General features: G+C 34.5%; 1 protein-coding gene across 3 annotated transcripts; it reads right to left on the bottom strand.

The window, feature by feature from the left end:
- Positions 1-171: 171 nt before the first annotated feature.
- On the bottom strand, positions 172-8483 carry LOC141599813 (uncharacterized). Of its 3 annotated transcripts, XM_074419932.1 has the most exons (13): positions 7950-8483; positions 6508-6728; positions 5776-5843; positions 5445-5513; positions 5008-5357; positions 4802-4870; positions 4656-4721; positions 2455-4370; positions 2240-2317; positions 2015-2126; positions 969-1019; positions 814-870; positions 172-562 (listed from the first exon to the last, which is right to left on the bottom strand). In XM_074419932.1, the coding sequence occupies exons 1-12, from the start codon at positions 8292-8294 to the stop codon at positions 820-822; spliced, it is 3396 nt and encodes a 1131-aa protein (XP_074276033.1). In that variant the 5' UTR covers positions 8295-8483; the 3' UTR covers positions 172-562; positions 814-819. The 3 variants fall into 3 exon arrangements, with proteins under 3 accessions (XP_074276033.1, XP_074276034.1, XP_074276035.1); XM_074419933.1 differs by having other exon boundaries at positions 172-870; positions 2455-4368; positions 4657-4721; XM_074419934.1 differs by having other exon boundaries at positions 172-870; positions 5445-5509; positions 7950-8453.
- Between the last annotated feature and the right edge of the window lie 9355 nt (positions 8484-17838).

Raw genomic sequence — 17838 nt, 5'->3', positions numbered from 1 at the left:
TTCTTCCAAGATCATGCGATTAATGTACTTATTTAACACCCGGCTTTTATCGAGTGGGATATTATTTTAACATGTTTCAATTTTTGTGCAAAACCCATACAGAACTGGATGAAAGGGTGTGTTATATTACACAAAAAAAAAAAAAAAAAAAAAAAAAAATTAAGAGCATTATTTACGACAACCAAAATTGCTTAATAAAGCACCTAGTTTTATTTCCTTATATTTACAACGAAATACTCGTCGCCTATGAGAGAAAAAAATAAATAACGATATCATAAATTCATAATCATAAACTACAGAGCAAACCCCAAACAGCTACGGAGCAACACTCATCTGCTAGTCTGCTACTACTAAACAACTACGGCCTAACACTCAACTGCTACTAATAACGATCACAGAATCTGAATGTCTAGTTGAACCACATTCTGGTTTTATATACTGCTTCAAACCGAATATAGAACAAAACTTGAGATTTTTTTATGAACATCTTCTTTCCTCAACTGCTACTAATAAACAACTTACTAGCAGCTTTGTATAGCCTAGGTAACCAACCAATCACCATCTGCAAATAGAAGTGATACAACCATACAGATACGAACTTGTTATCACTGGCAAATCAATGAGGCACTATGCATTCTGAATGAAATTGGAAGATCTACGCTCATTGTAAGGAGGTCACACCCATTCAGGGACCGAGGCTTCTCAGTGCTTTTCCCACGTTGGGGCAATCTTCCCAAGAACTCATTATAAAAGTTTGAACTTCTAGTCAAATGCACCATTTGGAGCCATTATATTCACAAAGGAAGGGAATACCTTGATTCAGTCCCTCATATAGTCAACTGCGAAATCTTTAATCCTCTGTTTAAGGTCCTGCAGTAACATAACACACAAGCTAAAGAATACAAGGAATGCTCTTTAGTGGAAATAAAAATATAAGCATCAAGTGAGAGATGCCTCGAAGTTTGTACCTTCAACTCTTCATGAAGCACCACAAATATCTTCTTCAGCCGTTTATGTCGCTGTAGAGTGATAATCATGTTAAAGAACCTAGAAAGGGAGTATGAACAGAAGCACTAGAACATGTACAAGCTCAAGCACAAGCACCGGTAACAAGAAGTTTCAGAACCATAGAAAGGTGGCAGCAAAATGGAGAAATTTTTTCCACATAACCCAAAATTTCAATTGCATAAAAAACTATATCAACTGCTTCATATTAGAAAGGAGCTGCTACTTCTAATTATTTGTCTTTATCCTTTTTTACTTCCCCTGTAACTTTACAAAGTCTCCAGTACATTCACACATTTGCTTCAAATGACACTTTGAGTACATAACCATCCAGGGTGTTGGTGGGAATTTTTCACAGGAGCTAACACCAAACTGTGATACAAAAGTTTTAGATTTTCTTTTAATTGTGAGAACCATCTCAACCAAAATCTTACTGCCCAAAAGCTTGGTCGTTAAGGTCCAACAAATAGTTTAATTCATTGATATACAAGCTCACATGAATGCGCTTTGAGCTTGGAAAATCAATAAGCTAAACTTGTCCTGAAATTCCACTTGTGAGAATAAAAGACACCCAGGATTAGGACTTGTGGCTTCAATGTCATTGAGAGCTGTATACAACGTGAGGCAATCATCTCAACCAAAAGCGTAAATTTACGCTGAAGAAACTCAATCAATAGTTTATACCTTACTATAAATCAAGAAAAATGAAGAACCCATCCTCCGTAGTCCGTCCCCCTACCATACTTATTTTGTTTCCAACTCTACATATAAATGCACATGCAAAGGGCAGTAAAGCACGTGCAGGATTGGCTATTAACATTATCAATCTTGTCCTTCAATTTGCAAAATTGCAATATTCCATTGTCCAAAAGATAAGTGATGAATGAATCGATACACTTTTCTGTAAGACGTAACATGACAGTCTGGCTATCATTTATAGTAAGAACACAAATATCAGAAACTAAATAGAGCCAGCAAAAACTATAATGACACGAAAAAAAATACTTACTGTCCCACATTGGCGATAACTGTCCCTCAGATGTCCCAAAATGCTGTAATATCTTTCCATATCTCTACCTTTTGCACTCTCAAGGTCTAATCCCAGCTTCTGAAATTCATACCTGTTTGAACAGAATTCTCTCAAAAACAAATCGCATTTGATGCCAAACTAGAATTCAAATGGAGATTGGGTAGGATAAAAGTAAAAATAAAATGACAATAATATAAAAAATACCTGTAATTCTCCAATATCTTGTTCAAGGAACAATAACTATCATACTTGTCACGGTACTCCTGTACGTACTCTTTATACCTAAATCATTTAAGTAATGTTATCAGAAGGAGACTACAAAGAGCATCACACTATTTTGTAAAACCAAATCCTTGTACCACCATGAACCCTGACAGTAAATGATAGTTGATGGAGAAAACATGTGTCAAGTTACTTACTGAGAGAAACTCTTAATAGGTTCCTTGAGTTCTGGCTCGTCCTTTTCATACTTAGAATATGAAACATTGTCATCAGAAGATGGTTCGTTTCTTTTACGCTTGTCCGCTCGACTTATAGAAATATCTCTTCTTTTATCTTCATCTCCCATTCCCTTGGATTTGCGTGACTTCTTGCTTTTACTCTTATGGGACTCAAGTTCTTGTCTGAAATCTTCACGCGGTGCACTATCAGATGACTTTCTTAGTGTTTCTCCATAACCTTCAACATCTGTCCCTTGATAAATAAAGGCGTCCTCATTTTCCCATCTGTTTAGGTCCACAGCCTGATTCGGGAGCGGCTCAACTTCATCACGAACACTTCTGGAGTTTTGCTGTCGAGATTTTGTATCCCTCTGAAGTGGAACCAGATCTTCAGCATAAGGCTCTGGTGACCTTCTCTTAGACAAACTATCATTTTTTCTAGGAGGTCCTCTCAAGTTTGGAGACGAACCATTTCCTGGATCAATGGTTCCCTGATTGGGTAAATTAGCTTTCAAGTCAACATTCCGAGAACTTGGGACCAACTTGGCCTCAGACTTCTTGAACGAGCTCGCTCTGTCAAACAATTTTTTGCTTTTGTCAGGTTCCTCAGCCAATGGCTCACGTAATTCACCCACTTCCAGGTCTGACAGCTCTCTTTGGAGTCTTCTTTCTTTAGTAGAACTGTTGAAATCAGCCTTGCAAGTATCATTCAATGACAAGCCAGATTGTTCCCTTGTAGAAGTGTCAGAGGACTTTTTACTCCGTGCATTGTGGTGTTTGTAAGAGGGCTCAGACCGCATGGAGGAATTCTGGCCAAGAGGACTGCCATTCACTTTCTCATTTATACCGCCATCTTCATCCTGCGCTTCTATTAAATCTGTATATCCCTGCTTCGTAATATCTCCATGAGCATTCATCTCCTTGTCTTTTGCATCTATCCCAAAAGTTAAAGGATTTTTAGCAGGTTTATCTGCATTGTCAGTAGCATGGGAGCGAATAGGTGGTCTTCTACTTGACTGTAGAGACTCTAAATTAGAGTTCTCATTCCTGTGCTGTTGATTTGTCATCTGCAATAAACGGTTATCACGATGGTTATCAGATCCCATATACCCAGATACAGGCGGCTGAACCAGACCTCTTCCTTTGACTCTTTTAAAGTTGTCAGTGTTCTGAACAACATTCGAACCCCTTTTCGATTTATCTTCAGAATTCAATATGCTGTCATAATGCTTGTGTTTGAACTCATCATCATCATCATCATCATCATCAGTTTGTTGCTGATCATGATCACGTGAAACTAATTTAATATTCTCTGTGGGCATACAGAGATCATGCGATGATGTTGCCAACTCTGCTTCATTATCACCTAGAAAATCATTCTCAATATCAACATCCTCAGATTCATTGCCATTCTGATCACCGTTGTTTTCATTGGCCCTAGCTTCAAGCATACTCCAAGGCATAAGAGGGTCTTGCAATTTTTTGGGTTCTTTACCATCATCGCTCATTATGTCAATTTCCACATCAGAGGTCTCCTTGTTATTTGAAGAAGAATCGGCTTCACTATCACTGCTACTAGCACTAGCACTTCTTAAAGGGCTTCTACTTCTACTTCGACTTGCACTGTTAGTGCCACTACCACTACTGCCACTCTCAGTATCACTATCGCTATTACTGGGACTCACGGCATGTCTTTCATTGTTATCAGGGGGGTCATTGTCGCCAAACAGATCAGTTAAATGCTGAGAAGGAGCAGAATTCGCAACTTCATTTGACTCTCCTTCAAGTTTATTGTTCAGAGGCACATGGTCCTCATTATCGTAAGCAGGAGATTTGCCTGTAATACCAGAGTCCCTGGGCACAAACTGCTTTTGATGTTTGTCTCCAGGAGAACTGGGGAAAAGGAAAAAGTCAGAAAGGCAAGATCCACCCACATAATGTCAGACAGAGAATGTAACACCGCCCAAAAAAAACAAGACATTACCTCCCTTACCTCAATGGCTCCCGCAAATTGTGGCGGGTGTGGGGGCGGGAGGGAGCGGGGGGGGTGTCAAATGTAAGCAACCTTACGCATGGGTTACTGCGTTAGTAACACAAGGAGGTTGTTTCCAAATGACCCACGATGAATATTATGTCGAAATCTGCATTGAACGAAAGTTAAGATACAAATCAGAACCTGACCTCAAGATTCCTGATTCTATTCCTGGCTTCAATATGTATCTTCCTGGAGGTTCATAAGTTGCAATCTGAAAAGCAAATCATACGAGAAAATAAACCATGACACCTTGTTAATGAATAAAAACGACAATGAAGATTTTGATCCAACCTTCTTAAGTATGGGATCAATTCTACGAGCAGAACTAGAAGGCACGTCTCCAACAGCTTTCTCCATGGCCTAGAAAATATTATAGAACAAAGAAACAAACAACTCTAGTTAATTCAGTAAAATTGGTAGAGCATGCACATGATCAAAAGCAAAAATTATCTTTTTCATTTGAGCAGAAAATATTCCGAAATGCAACTCTCATCTACCTTTAAGGTCATTCCTTTTGAATTATCCTTGAGCAAATTTATAAGTAAGCGTTCCATATCCAACACTCCTGCTCCTTGAATATCCCTGTGTGGTGCTCCTTCTTGCATCCTAGCAGTAACTGGGGGAGATACGATTTTATTTGAGCTACTGACATTTTCTTTTGCTCTTGCTTCACTAATTGCTGGATCGTAAGTGGTCCGACTTTCACTAGCACTTCCTCTGGCAGATGGAGATGCCAAATGTATAAATTGATTTTGAGGTGAAGGCAGAGGTGAATTTGAATGCCTTCCCTTTGTAGAGTTATTTGAGGATAATTGAGGCCTTTGAACAGGTTTAGCAGGGCCGCCAGCTAAAATGTAACAAAAAAAGAAGCAAAAATTAGAAAACAAGAAATACACATCGAAAGTCAGGGAAAAAAACAAACTATTGCATTCACCTTGTGGTGTTTCAAAATTCCTCGTCTTAAACTGAAGATCCTTCTTTTGCTTCTGTTTCCATGGACTAGCTACACAAGGATGATTTCAGAACCATTAGTAATAACTAATGGCATCAAACTTCCACAGATGCACCCACCATATCACTGGAATGTTTTATACGAAAGTTACTAAGTGAGTAATTGGTATATCGATTTCCTAATAATTTCAAGCTGAGGTTGTTGAGTTATTCAGCCAAATAGAGTGATGATCATTTCCGTTCGTTTTTATATTTCATTCATTTTCAAGCCAGGGGAATGCATGGAGCCTATGAAGGCTAAAAGTAAAACTCACCTTCTGCAGCGACTAATGCTTTCATTTGGTTCTTCATAGATGGATTGCCGGGCTCCATGGGTTTTGTCCTGACATGGCGGCAAAATCATCATATAGAAAGAGTAAATAAATTAGTATGATAATATTTAGGATAAATTAATGAAAACACCCTTTAATGTTGCACTTTTTAAAACTTAACACCTTATGAAAAGTTTTTTAAAACTTAATACCTTAATGTGTACTTCATTCACATTTTGGTACCTTAAGTGGATTTAGGCCCCAAAAAATGTAAACGGAGTGCATCATAAATACGTCGTCATGTCTATAAAAAATGGCCGGAATATTCCATTTTTTTGGCCTAAATCCACTTAAGGTACCAAAATATGAATAAAGTGCACATTATGGTATTAAGTTTTAAAAAACTTTTCATAAGGTGTTAAGTTTTAAAAAGTGCAACATTAAAGGGTGTTTTCATCAATTGATCCTAATATTTACAAGAAAACCACATGTATGAAAGAGAACACAAAGAAGTCATTTATGGACTATCCATGACGCACTTATGGGTATCCATGATGAAAACTGCATCCGTTTAAACAGTAACTAAAGTCTACAACGAAATACATTTACTCGTAATTATATGAAAGAGCATTAAGTATAGTTGAACAATAAAGATGAGAAACAAGGCAAAAATGATTACAGATACAACAAATATGCCTTAGAAGCTACAAGATAAACTTGAATTACATAACATACGTGCGGGATTTGTGTGATTGCTCCCATTGTAATGATCTCATTTTGACTTGCCTTTTTGTGGACTCGTCTAGCTCACGCTTGGTAGTCAACTTGCGCCAAACATATCCAGTTTCAACAAGTAAACCATTACCATCTTCACCACCTTGACGTTCTTCATATATATCACAATCCTTTTCATCTGCCCATGTAAAACGATATTCCTTACCACCAACATCAATTATCTGGAAAAAATGAGATTATTCAAAAGTTAGACAGCTGAAAACATTGTTTTTGGAGCTCTCAATATCCTCCTTCAGCCAGTGATCACACATTGACCACAAACTAAATAAACAAGATATAACAGTTCATATCTTAGTTTTAAGAGAATGAGACACACCAACGCAATCATATGACAACGAGGCTGAAAAGAGGCTAAAACAAGAAGAAATGGAAGGAGATTGGTGGTTTGTGGAGGGTGGAAAGAGGAGGTGAGGGAGGAACTATTACCTCCATATATGGAGGTAATGCATTACTTGGGGGGTAGGTAACTATTACTCCCTTAACAGAAGGAATATTACACTATCTTCCCCCATTTCTATCTCCAACCTCCATCACTTTCCTCCATTTTTTAGTTCATTTAAGCTCTATTACTCCGGTAATAATTACTCTCATTCCAAACGAGCCCTAAGGTCGGAAAAAAGTTGAGGTTTCGTAATGATTGAATACCTAAGTACTAAGATTTTTTTTAGTGTGCCTCGGCCATGTGCAAGGTACCAAAATGTGGTATTAGTCGTGGATAGGCAGTTGCTCTTGCTGTAACGGCCGCAAAGTCGTGACATAGGTACATCGCTGATGTAACATAATCGATTGGACCAAAAGCAGCCGAACTTGAAAACATTGACCATAGTAGTTCGTTTCATCTTCTTGATTTCGGAATTTATGTAGATTGACTACACACTTAATCTGTGTTCTATCTCACAAACACATATATCATTTGCATATACATCCCTCAATCTGTTATTCGAAAAGTAATGGCAGCATAGATTTAGTCGCTAAAATACCATTAAAGTAGGGGTGATATTTGAACTTTTTTGTACCCGTCGCATGCTTACGACATTCATAATACACCAAGATGGTGAGGCCACGAACTCGGAGCATCACAATAAACATCATATACAAATTTATTTAAACCTCAAACTATTAATGTATAAAACCATTGATAGGATTCAACCATTTAAATGGTTCCAAATGGTTTCGGAACTTCAATGACCTGGAATCTCGCATTCAACAACGGAGAGGCTCTTACCCTCTCATTCAACAAACATAAGGATATATTATCATAGCTCTTCTAACACAAAAGAGTAAACTATTGAATAAAAAAAGTGTAAACTATTGATGGGGACGGAGGGAGTATATCATCATAGCCAGTATGAAGGATGAGTAAGAGAGAAAAGCATACTGACATTGGCGTCACTCTTAGGGTTAGAATCGAACTTAATTTTAGCAGTATCACCTTGAGCTTCAAGACGCCTAATATCAGCAACTAGGTCGGGATGAAGTCGAAAGATGGTGGCCAATGAAAGCGGCTCTCCGCTAACGAGACGAAAGCTCTCGTCAGCGGATTGTTGCTCCGGCCGAGGCGGAGGAGCAGACGAATAAGGCGTGCGGCTGACGGAGAGTCGATTAGAAGGGGTGGAGTGTCGTTGCGGTGGCGGAGGATATGACTTCCGCTTTGAAGACCCGCCGCCACTGCCTCCACCTCTTGCGCCACCACCGCCACGGCCGAATTTGTGGGAGCTGTTGTACATCGGGAGTAATCGTGTGTGTATCAATGTATGTAGTGTTTGTGATTTCCTATGTTTATGCGCAACTGTTGAATTGGGGAAACTTAATTTACGGCGAGGGACGGACCAGATGTTCGGATTTGCTGGTGGTGTCCAATAATTACTTTAAATCTAATTCAACTTATATATTTAGTCCGTGCATTGTAAATTTGTAATGGGTTAACTAGTTTTCAAACTCCTGTATAGTATAGGTGCTAATGAAAAGTATTATTAAAAGATAAACTTACATAATCAATCATCAATCAATCAATCAATATATATACTTAAAAGAGGAACTTTTGAAGCGATTTCATTGGCTATTGTTTTGGTTTAATTTCATTGGCTACTGCTTTTGTTTAATAAATTATAATAAATTAATTAATAATTAATAAGAGATAATATATAAGCATTAGTGTAACCTAGACATATTATAATATTCTAATTACTTAATTGTTTAATTTCATTGGCTACTGCTTTTGTTTAATAAATTATAATAAATTAATTAATAATTAATAAGAGATAATATATAAGCATTAGTGTAACCTAGACATATTATAATATTCTAATTACTTAATTATTTGTAGTTTAGTTTTGCACTACGTAATATAGATGCTCTCTACAACTAGAAGTTGTATGAAGTTATAATTCTTCACCATTATACATATATAAATATGTGCCCTACGTCTAGAATTGTTTTTATATGAAATTTTGCATGCATATTATATCCCTTGCCCTATTCCCCTATGCCATGTCGTTTTTTAGACATAATTTATTGTGTACTCTTAATGCGTAAATTTATTATATTTCCTTTTTCTTTATTATGATTTTTAATAATCTTTCTTTTTTTTGCGAGCGACTTAAAATCAAGGTATATTTTATGAGGAAAGAGTGAAAGACAAGATATTAAAAGTCAAGATTCGAGAGCATTACCGTGAAAATCCGATCTAATAATGTAAGAAGTAGTCCTCCATAGTCTATAGCATTGAATGGTGATATTTTACATGTATTGCTTTTATATATCCATGTTTGGTTCATTAGTTCAATGATACTGGAATTCAATAATAAGATTTTCATAGATTGTTTTAGTATGTTTGGTTTTTAATTTTAGTTTTCGGTAAAAGTCGTACTTCAGATAATAATGATAGGATATTGGTAGTCGCAAACAATCTTGTGATATTAGAAACTCCACTCACTTTACTGATAATATTACTGTAACCCTAAATATAAGATACTCCATTTCTATTATAATATTTTTATTTTATTATAATATAACATAAATATACCAGGATAATGTTAATCTAATAATCGTATCAATTTAAAGAGTTTGTATCTAATAATCGTATCAAAAAATTTACGGAAAAGCGAGTAATTCTACCGTCCTCTCGGAGGACGGTACTCCTCACACACAAGCCATTATAATATTCCGCTTGGGTGGATTGTGTTTGTGTGTGAGGAGTACCGTCCTCCGGGAGGACGGTAGAATTTTTGCGGAAAAGCAAACCAAACAAATAAAATAAAAGTATAACCTTGTGTTATTACTACATTACACTCATCAGTATACATCTTTCACTTTTAGGTTTAATTTGTTCCTCATTTCGTCTTCATCTTTTCTCATTATACTTTAGTATACATACACATTTTATTTATAAGTCACCTCACTTATGAATCAGTATAGTAAAAGAGATTGATTGGCAAATAAATCATACTATCTCCGACTCAAAAAATTCTTTTTGTTTTATTAATATACTCAAAAAATTCTTTTTGTTTTATTAATATACTCCTTATACATGATTTAGAGATGTGACAAATCGGAGGTAGTACTAAAAAAAAGAGTGCTTTGTATTAAATTACTACCTATTTTGTAAGAAAGTGTAACAATTTATTTTTATTTGTTAGTATAGAAAATATACATTTAAATTTAAGTTGGTTTTTTTTTTTTTGGGTCATTTGGTTTGAATAGCCATTTAAAATTAATATTTATGACTTTTTTGACGATGTGGTAGTCTCCAAATTCACTAAAACGCCTCACTATATTTAAACATAAAAAAATATTTATAAAATAATTATTAGTAAGTACTTTTTTCAATAGTTTTGTAAACTACTAAAAAAAATATGAATAATAAATAATCACAATAAAGTAAAATTAAATTATGAGATAATACAAAGTATTGTTACCTAATGAACTTAGAAGTTGAGTACGGATTTTTTTAACATGTGCCCTTAGGGCACATGATAATAAGCTAAGTAAGGAAAGATTTTCAAGATTATTTCACTAATTAGGGTAAATATGAGTTCCAACTCTAATTTATCATGATATATTCTCAACAATATTTTCGTATGAATTATAGTGGAAGTAATATTGTTAGATTAACATATGGATATTATATTCAACGTATATATTATACATCAATATTGATTGATAAGTTATAACTCTAGCTCATATTAGTACCAAAATGTGTGTAAATACAAGTTGTACCCACTTTCTCGCATTTAAACACATTCAAGTCTTCTTTATTTTGTTAAACTGGCACCCATAGAAAGAATTATTGAAAATTATATTAACATCAATCATTACTCAAAAGTGGTTTATCTTAAAAAAACAATAATCACGTTAGTCTTTTTTAATAACAACCATGCACACAAAGAGGTAAAAAATCGTTCCAAAAACAGATCATTATTTCGAAATGACCCGGCCAACGGCCGGGCATGAAATCTAGTACTATATATTAAATCCAGAAACCAAGGGACTTCAATGTAATTAAAGAAAGTTATAAAAATTAATTATACTATATAGTTTTAAATCAATAGCACCGTGTGATGGACCCGATTAAGGGATCTCAATGCAATTATTATATAGTTTGGATTAAAATTAAATTATATAGAAACTTGGTAATTTCCTAAACATGGTCAATTTCCTTACAATAAAATAATTAACTAAGATGGTCAATTTCCTTAATAAAATACGTAATTAATTAAGATGGACAATTTCAAGGAGACTAAAAGAAAGAAAATGTCTGGTAATTTTCCTAAATATTTATAGAAAACTAGAAGATGGTCAATTTTCTTAAAATAAAATAATTAATTAGTATAAACATGCACACTTATGGTATTAATTATTATCATCATAAAATTATATATTAAATTTAAAATCTATGCAATTTTATTAAACTATAGTTGATTAGATGTATAGAGATGTTAATTATTTAACATACAAAAATATAACAAGTAGGTTATAAATAATTCAAGTTAGATTCCATAATATATAATATTGCATAATTCTTTCGATTTGATTTAATGCATATATGTAATATATTTATATAAATATATTTATATGATAGTAATCACTCATTTGAATAATAAAAGTAACAATAAACGAGATTAGTGAGAGTGGTAGAAATAACAACGGGAGTAGTGAAATAATCAATATTAATGCGGCAATAGTGAAAGTAACAATAATTACGGCGGAAGAAGTGAAATTATCAATATTAATGCGGCAATAGTGACAGTAACAATAATTACGGCGGGAGTAGTAAAAGTAACAATGATTATGGGCAAGTAGTGAAATGTTATTACTATTGTTTCATTAATAAGAGTAAAATATTAATAGCGGGAGTAGTGAATTTGTCTCAAAATTTATTTCATCGTAATTTTATGATATGTTATAAAAAATATATTAATGACAAATTTATGGATTATGCAACTTTACATAGTTTTATTTATTGAAAAAAAAATTAATGGTAAGTAGAGGTAGCCCGGGCGAAGCCGGGCACCAATACTAGTTTTTTTATAAAGTAAATTACTAAATTTACAAAAATATACTTTGTCTATCCATATGCTTTTGAAAAGTTTATATTTCTTAATTTTTTTCAAAGCACTTTGCCATTTTTTTAATTCAACTTTTTAAATTATAGTAGGTGAAATCTGAAAAGTTGACATAAGATTATTGTAAGTACAATAATAACGTGTTTATTTACGCAATATACAATTTATTTTACTCGTTGTAATACGCTTTTAATCATATTACCCAATTCTCTACCTTACCTATCATTTTCTCTCTCACCCACCATCATCTTGAAGCTTGGAACCTGCGACAACCATCACTAACCGACTACCTCTAGACTCACGACCAAGCCTCCACCGCGCCCAACACTTCCATTTCGCAGTTTCACTTGACCACGACCTCCCTTTCAACCCATATCTCAACACACAACCCCCCACAACCAAGCACCACCCTCCAATCCATATCCCATCTCCTTCAACCACCCAAAACCCATTTTGCCTCCACCGTCCCTTACGCCCTACCGCCCCTCTTACATAATCGCCATCACCAGCCCCTAACCTTGCTCATACCTTTATGCCACCCACCCCATCTATACCCACCCATCGCAACCCCCTATTTTGTCACGACCTCCCAACATCGTCACCCCCTTTCATTCATCTTTCAAGTCATCAAATATTAATAGTATTATGGGTGGTGGATTTCAGGGATTTTGTTTCCATAAGAGATTAAAAATCAGGGGAGGGTGGAATGAGTATACAAAGTCAAGCATTGGGTAGGACATTTCAATAAGACCTTATAAGTGTAGTTTTTCATGTGATTTGATATTGTTATTAGGGATATTCTACATGGTACCCTTCAATTTTTTGACTTTCTACATGGTACCCCTACACTTTTTAAAACATACATGGTACCCCTAATTGTTGTCATTATCATTAAGTGTATCCCTAAACTTTATTTTCCATCAATTAAACTCGGTTTTAGGCGTCAGGTAATGACTTGGACGCGTAACCAAACTTGTCATTTATTATCCCATGACATAAAGACTCTATTAGGCTCAATATCCATCTCGATCCTAATATTTATTGATATATATGGGCTAAAAAATTATTGACGGAAAATTTATTGATTCCTTGCCAAATTATCACGTCCATAGATGGATATTGAGCCTAATAGAGTCCTTATGTCATGAGATGATAAATGACAATCTTGTTTACGCGTCCAAGTAATCACTTAACGCCTAAAACCGAGTTTAATTGACGGAAAATAAAGTTTAGGGGTATACTTAGTGATAATGATAATAATTAGGGGTACCATATATGTTTTAAAAAGTGTAGGGTACCATGTAGAAAGTCGAAAAATTGAGGGGTACCAGGTAGAATATCCCTTGTTATTATTAAATAAAAAAAACAACACAAACTAAAAGCAATATAATAGTCATTGTCTCATTGATAAAACATATAAATAAAATTAGAAATTGAAAATAAATCTTGTTTTCCAACCACAAAATGGTGCAGCTGGCCAATGAAAAATAAAGGGAAAAATAAAGGGATGTACTTTTTTCACATACGCATATTACTCTTTCACATACGTTTTTTACAACTTTACCCTTGTCATTTTTTCCTCTCACCCAATTGATTTTTTTTTCATCTCCCTCCCTTCACCATTGACAACCCATACTCCGGTGACCACCACCCCTTTCATCCGGCTACCCTAATCCGGTATCCCACTCCCGCCCATCCCTCGGACTGAACTTCCTAATGTACAAAATGTACAGATTTGCAGTAAAGCCAGTAATGCATCTGAACATCCTGTATTAATGATGTATTTACTCTCATTTTTTTTCAATAGTTCGCCACTTGCTTTCGTAATGTTTGTCATATGTATTGCTAAGTTGGGATTACATTTGCCATCCAGGAAGTTCAAAATACCAGTGCAAAGAAATCAATCATTTATGTTCAAAACATTGTTTCCTACATTAGTGATGTATTTAACATTACATCTACGAGTAATAGTTGATAAAAAAATTTAAACATGTTAATTTCACTAATTGATAAACCCTAATAATTTCAACAAAACATATGAATAATTGATATAACAATTAAATTACGTACTTAACTAATTGGAGAATTATGTTCCATTGTCAAGTTTTCAGAGCAATTAGATTCAATTTTAGGGAAAAAAAACATGTAAGAGTTAATTTGATTAGGTCAAGGAAAAAGGGTATGACATGGAAAACTAATGAAAAAAATGTATGTGAAAGAGTAAAATCTGTATGTGAAAAAATAATTCCGAAAATAAATTACAGCCAAAACACTTAGTTTTGCAACTTCTAGAAAATAAAAACAAAAGTTTATAAGAGGTAAGTGTAATCTTGCGCATATCTCCTTCATTAACATCTTGCGCAACATATATATGTGGAAAGTTAGAAAGAGGTAAGGTACATCAAAGCTCCAATAGCACTCAAGTATGGTACTTCGGGACCAAGGACTTTCTCATTTTCTTCACGAGGTCGAAACGGGTCGTTCTTCACATCAAGTGTTCTTACAACCATATGAGTATTCAACGGATGTGCTTTATCCATTTTAAACTGTTTTAGCACTTTATCAGGTCCCTTAATGTAACAAAATTTCATTGTTAAGATGTTCAATTTGTAGACCAAGACAAAATTTTGTCTTTCCTAAATATTTTATCTCAAATTCTTTCTTCAAACATTCAACAGCTTTTGTAATCTCTTCAGGCGTTCCAACAATATTAAGATCGTCAACATAAACCGCAATAATAAAAAATCCGGATTTTGACCTCTTTATGAATAGGCACGGACAAATAGGGTCATTTTTATGACCTTCCTTTAATAAATATTCACTGAGACGATTATACCATATACGTCCAGACTGTTTCAAACCATACAAAGATTTATTTAACTTGATTGAATATTTCTCCCATGGACTTGATTTTAATGTGTCAGGCAGCTTTAATCCTTCAGGGACGTTCATGTAAATTTCATTATCAAGTGAGCCACACAAATAAGCTGTGACAAACTGACAACGTCCATACGTCGTAAATCAAGTCCCTCCCTTACAACCAGACTAATCAGATATCGAAAAGTAGCTGCATCCATAACAAGAGAGTATGTCTCTTCATAATCAATACCATGCCTTTGTGAAAAAACCTTGTGCAACTAAACGAGCCTTATATCTGATTATTTCACCATTTTCGTTTCTTTTTCGCACAAACACCCATTTGTAGCCTAGAGGCTTTACACCACTAGGTGTGCGAATTACGGGTCCAAATACCTCTCATTTAGCCAGTGATTTTAATTCTGCCTCAATAGCATCTCTCCATTTTGGTCAATCAATTCTACGTCTGCACTGATCAACAGATTGTGGTTCATGATCCTCGTTTTCATGCATGACATCAAGTGCTACATTAAATGCAAAACACCATCATCAACGTCGATTTTATTTCGGTTCCATGTTTTTCTAGACATGACATAATTTATCGAGATCTCTTCACAATCTTTTATTTTCAGGTACCTGAATCTCTTCTAGATTAATATTATCCGTCATGTCTCCAAGTTTTTCAACGGGCTTTTCAAAAGCTATCTTATCCTCAACGTTGACATCATCAAATTTTTCTCCTTTTTGTTTACGAGGATTTTTATCTTTGGAACCAATAGGTCTACCACGCTTCATGCGTACCTTAGACTCACTTGCAATTGAAAGTCTTTCAAGGACATTAATTTTAGCTGGAGCATTTACAGCTGGTATATGAGATTTCATCACTTCTTTTGGATCAGTGAAGGCATCTGGCAGTTGGTTTGCTAACAGTTGTAAATGAATTATCCTGTGAACTTCAAGTTTACATTCTTTAGTACGAGGATCTAAATGAGATAATAACAATTCATCCAACTTATCTCTTTTACCAGTTGTTTATTTTCTTCCCGTAACATTAGGAAAATTGATTCATCAAAATGACAATCAGCAAAACGGGTCGTAAATAAATCTCTTGTAGATGGCTCTAAATATTTAATAATCGATGGAGATTCGAACCCAACATATATTCACAACCTTCTTTGGGGTCCCATCTTTGTACGTTGTGGTGGACTAATAAGAACATATGCACTACAACCAAAAATTCTTAAATGAGAAACATTGGGTTCATGACCAGAAACCAACTTTAGGGGAGATGATTTATGATAACTAGTTGGCCTGATGTGAATTAGTGTTGCTCACTAGTAGAAAAAACCCCTATCGTGACGCTGTTATAGCGGCGGTCCTAATAGAACCGACACAAAAAGTAGTTAAGAAACTATTTGTGGCGGTTTTAATTAAGAACCGACGTAATAAAATAAACTATTGTGGCGGTTTTATTTAAAAACCGTTGTTATAAAGTTTTTGTGGCGGTTTAAATTGAAACCGACGTAAAAAGTGGTGTGGCGGTTTAATTTAAAACCGCCATTATAAGTCCTTTATGGCGGTTTTGTTGGAGCTTGTGTCCTCCACAAATTAGTGTGATAACATTTGTAAATCTCTTACAGGTTCACAAGGGTATACTTCGTATATTTAATCAGTTGATTAACGTTTACCTAATAACGGTTGGCTTGCTAGAAAGTTTGACGTTATTATTATACAGATGGCGGTGATCAACTGGTCCCTAAAGGTCACACCTATAGGACGTGTTTGAGAAATGTGGTTATAGAAATATAATCACATTGATGCCCAAAATGACTAAAAAGTTAGTCAATGTGTTGATGAGATAATTATTTAATAAAATTAAATAATATTAAGTTGAGACAAATTAATCATCAATTCGTAAATTAAATATAATAAGTTATATTTAATTAAATGTATATAATGTTAGCTTGGACGAATTAATCTGTTAATTCGAAATTAAATATAATCAGTTGTATTTAATATCAACAAGTTGAATGTGTCATAGTGGTAATAGTGAGGGTACACATACCAAGAGATCATGGGTTCGATTCTCACTAGATGACAATTCAATACATATTATATATTTTTGGAAAGACCAAAAAATAAGGATTATACACTCCTTATTTCGGTTTACTTGGCCGAAAATTAGGAGAGTTTTTACTTTCCTAATTGACTCCAAGTTTCGGTCTATATAAAAAGAAAGGTAGAGAATTATTTCTACCCTAATGCTTTTTCTTGACCTTGCTTCCTCTCTCTCATCAGAAAAACACAAAAACAACTAAATTTTACAGAAAATTTTAGATCGATTTCTAGCATAATCAAAGGGCATATCTCAGATCGTCTTGGGTGCAACTAATAGGCGAATATCAATTTTGATATTGTTCTTAGGCCAATTTTGCTAGGACCGAAGGTTAATTCTAAATCCCTATACTTTGTTTAAGTATTTTGTTTATGACCTTTAATCATCATTGTTAAATTGTTATAATCCTTCTAAATTAAGGGAAGTATACAGATTATTTCCCACAAGTGGTATCAGAGCCGAGGCCACGAATTTTAATTTTGATGATTTTCATAAAATTGTTTGTAAACAATTATTAGGGTTTGCGAGAAAAAAAATGTAATCGGTTGGATTTTTTTTTGAGCCGTGGATTTTTTTTGTTTCCGTTACTGTTCACGGATGAACAGTTATTTAAAAAAAAAAATATTTTCTGTTTTTTTCTTTCGGTTTCTCCTGAAAAACCGATTAAAGTTTTTTTGCGGCTGTTTTTGTTTATGCCGATTTGAAAAGCGTCTGAGAAAAGAAAGTTTTTTTTCT

The sequence above is a fragment of the Silene latifolia genome, chromosome 9 (assembly GCF_048544455.1).
Source record: "Silene latifolia isolate original U9 population chromosome 9, ASM4854445v1, whole genome shotgun sequence".
Lineage (NCBI taxonomy): Eukaryota > Viridiplantae > Streptophyta > Magnoliopsida > Caryophyllales > Caryophyllaceae > Silene > Silene latifolia.
Note: the sequence above shows the minus strand (reverse complement) of the source record. Positions and strands in the feature narration are given on the sequence as shown.

What these genes read in the sequence shown, in the direction of transcription:
- LOC141599813 (XM_074419932.1), bottom strand. Translation starts at nt 8,294, where the DNA reads ATGTACAACAGCTCCCACAAATTCGGCCGTGGCGGTGGTGGCGCAAGA. An exon ending in CAATCACACAAATCCCGCAC is followed by an intron (nt 5,844 to 6,507) that starts GTATGTTATGTA and finishes CCGCCATGTCAG; the next exon opens with GACAAAACCCATGGAGCCCG. An exon ending in CCTATTAAGAGTTTCTCTCA is followed by an intron (nt 2,318 to 2,454) that starts GTAAGTAACTTG and finishes TAAATGATTTAG; the next exon opens with GTATAAAGAGTACGTACAGG.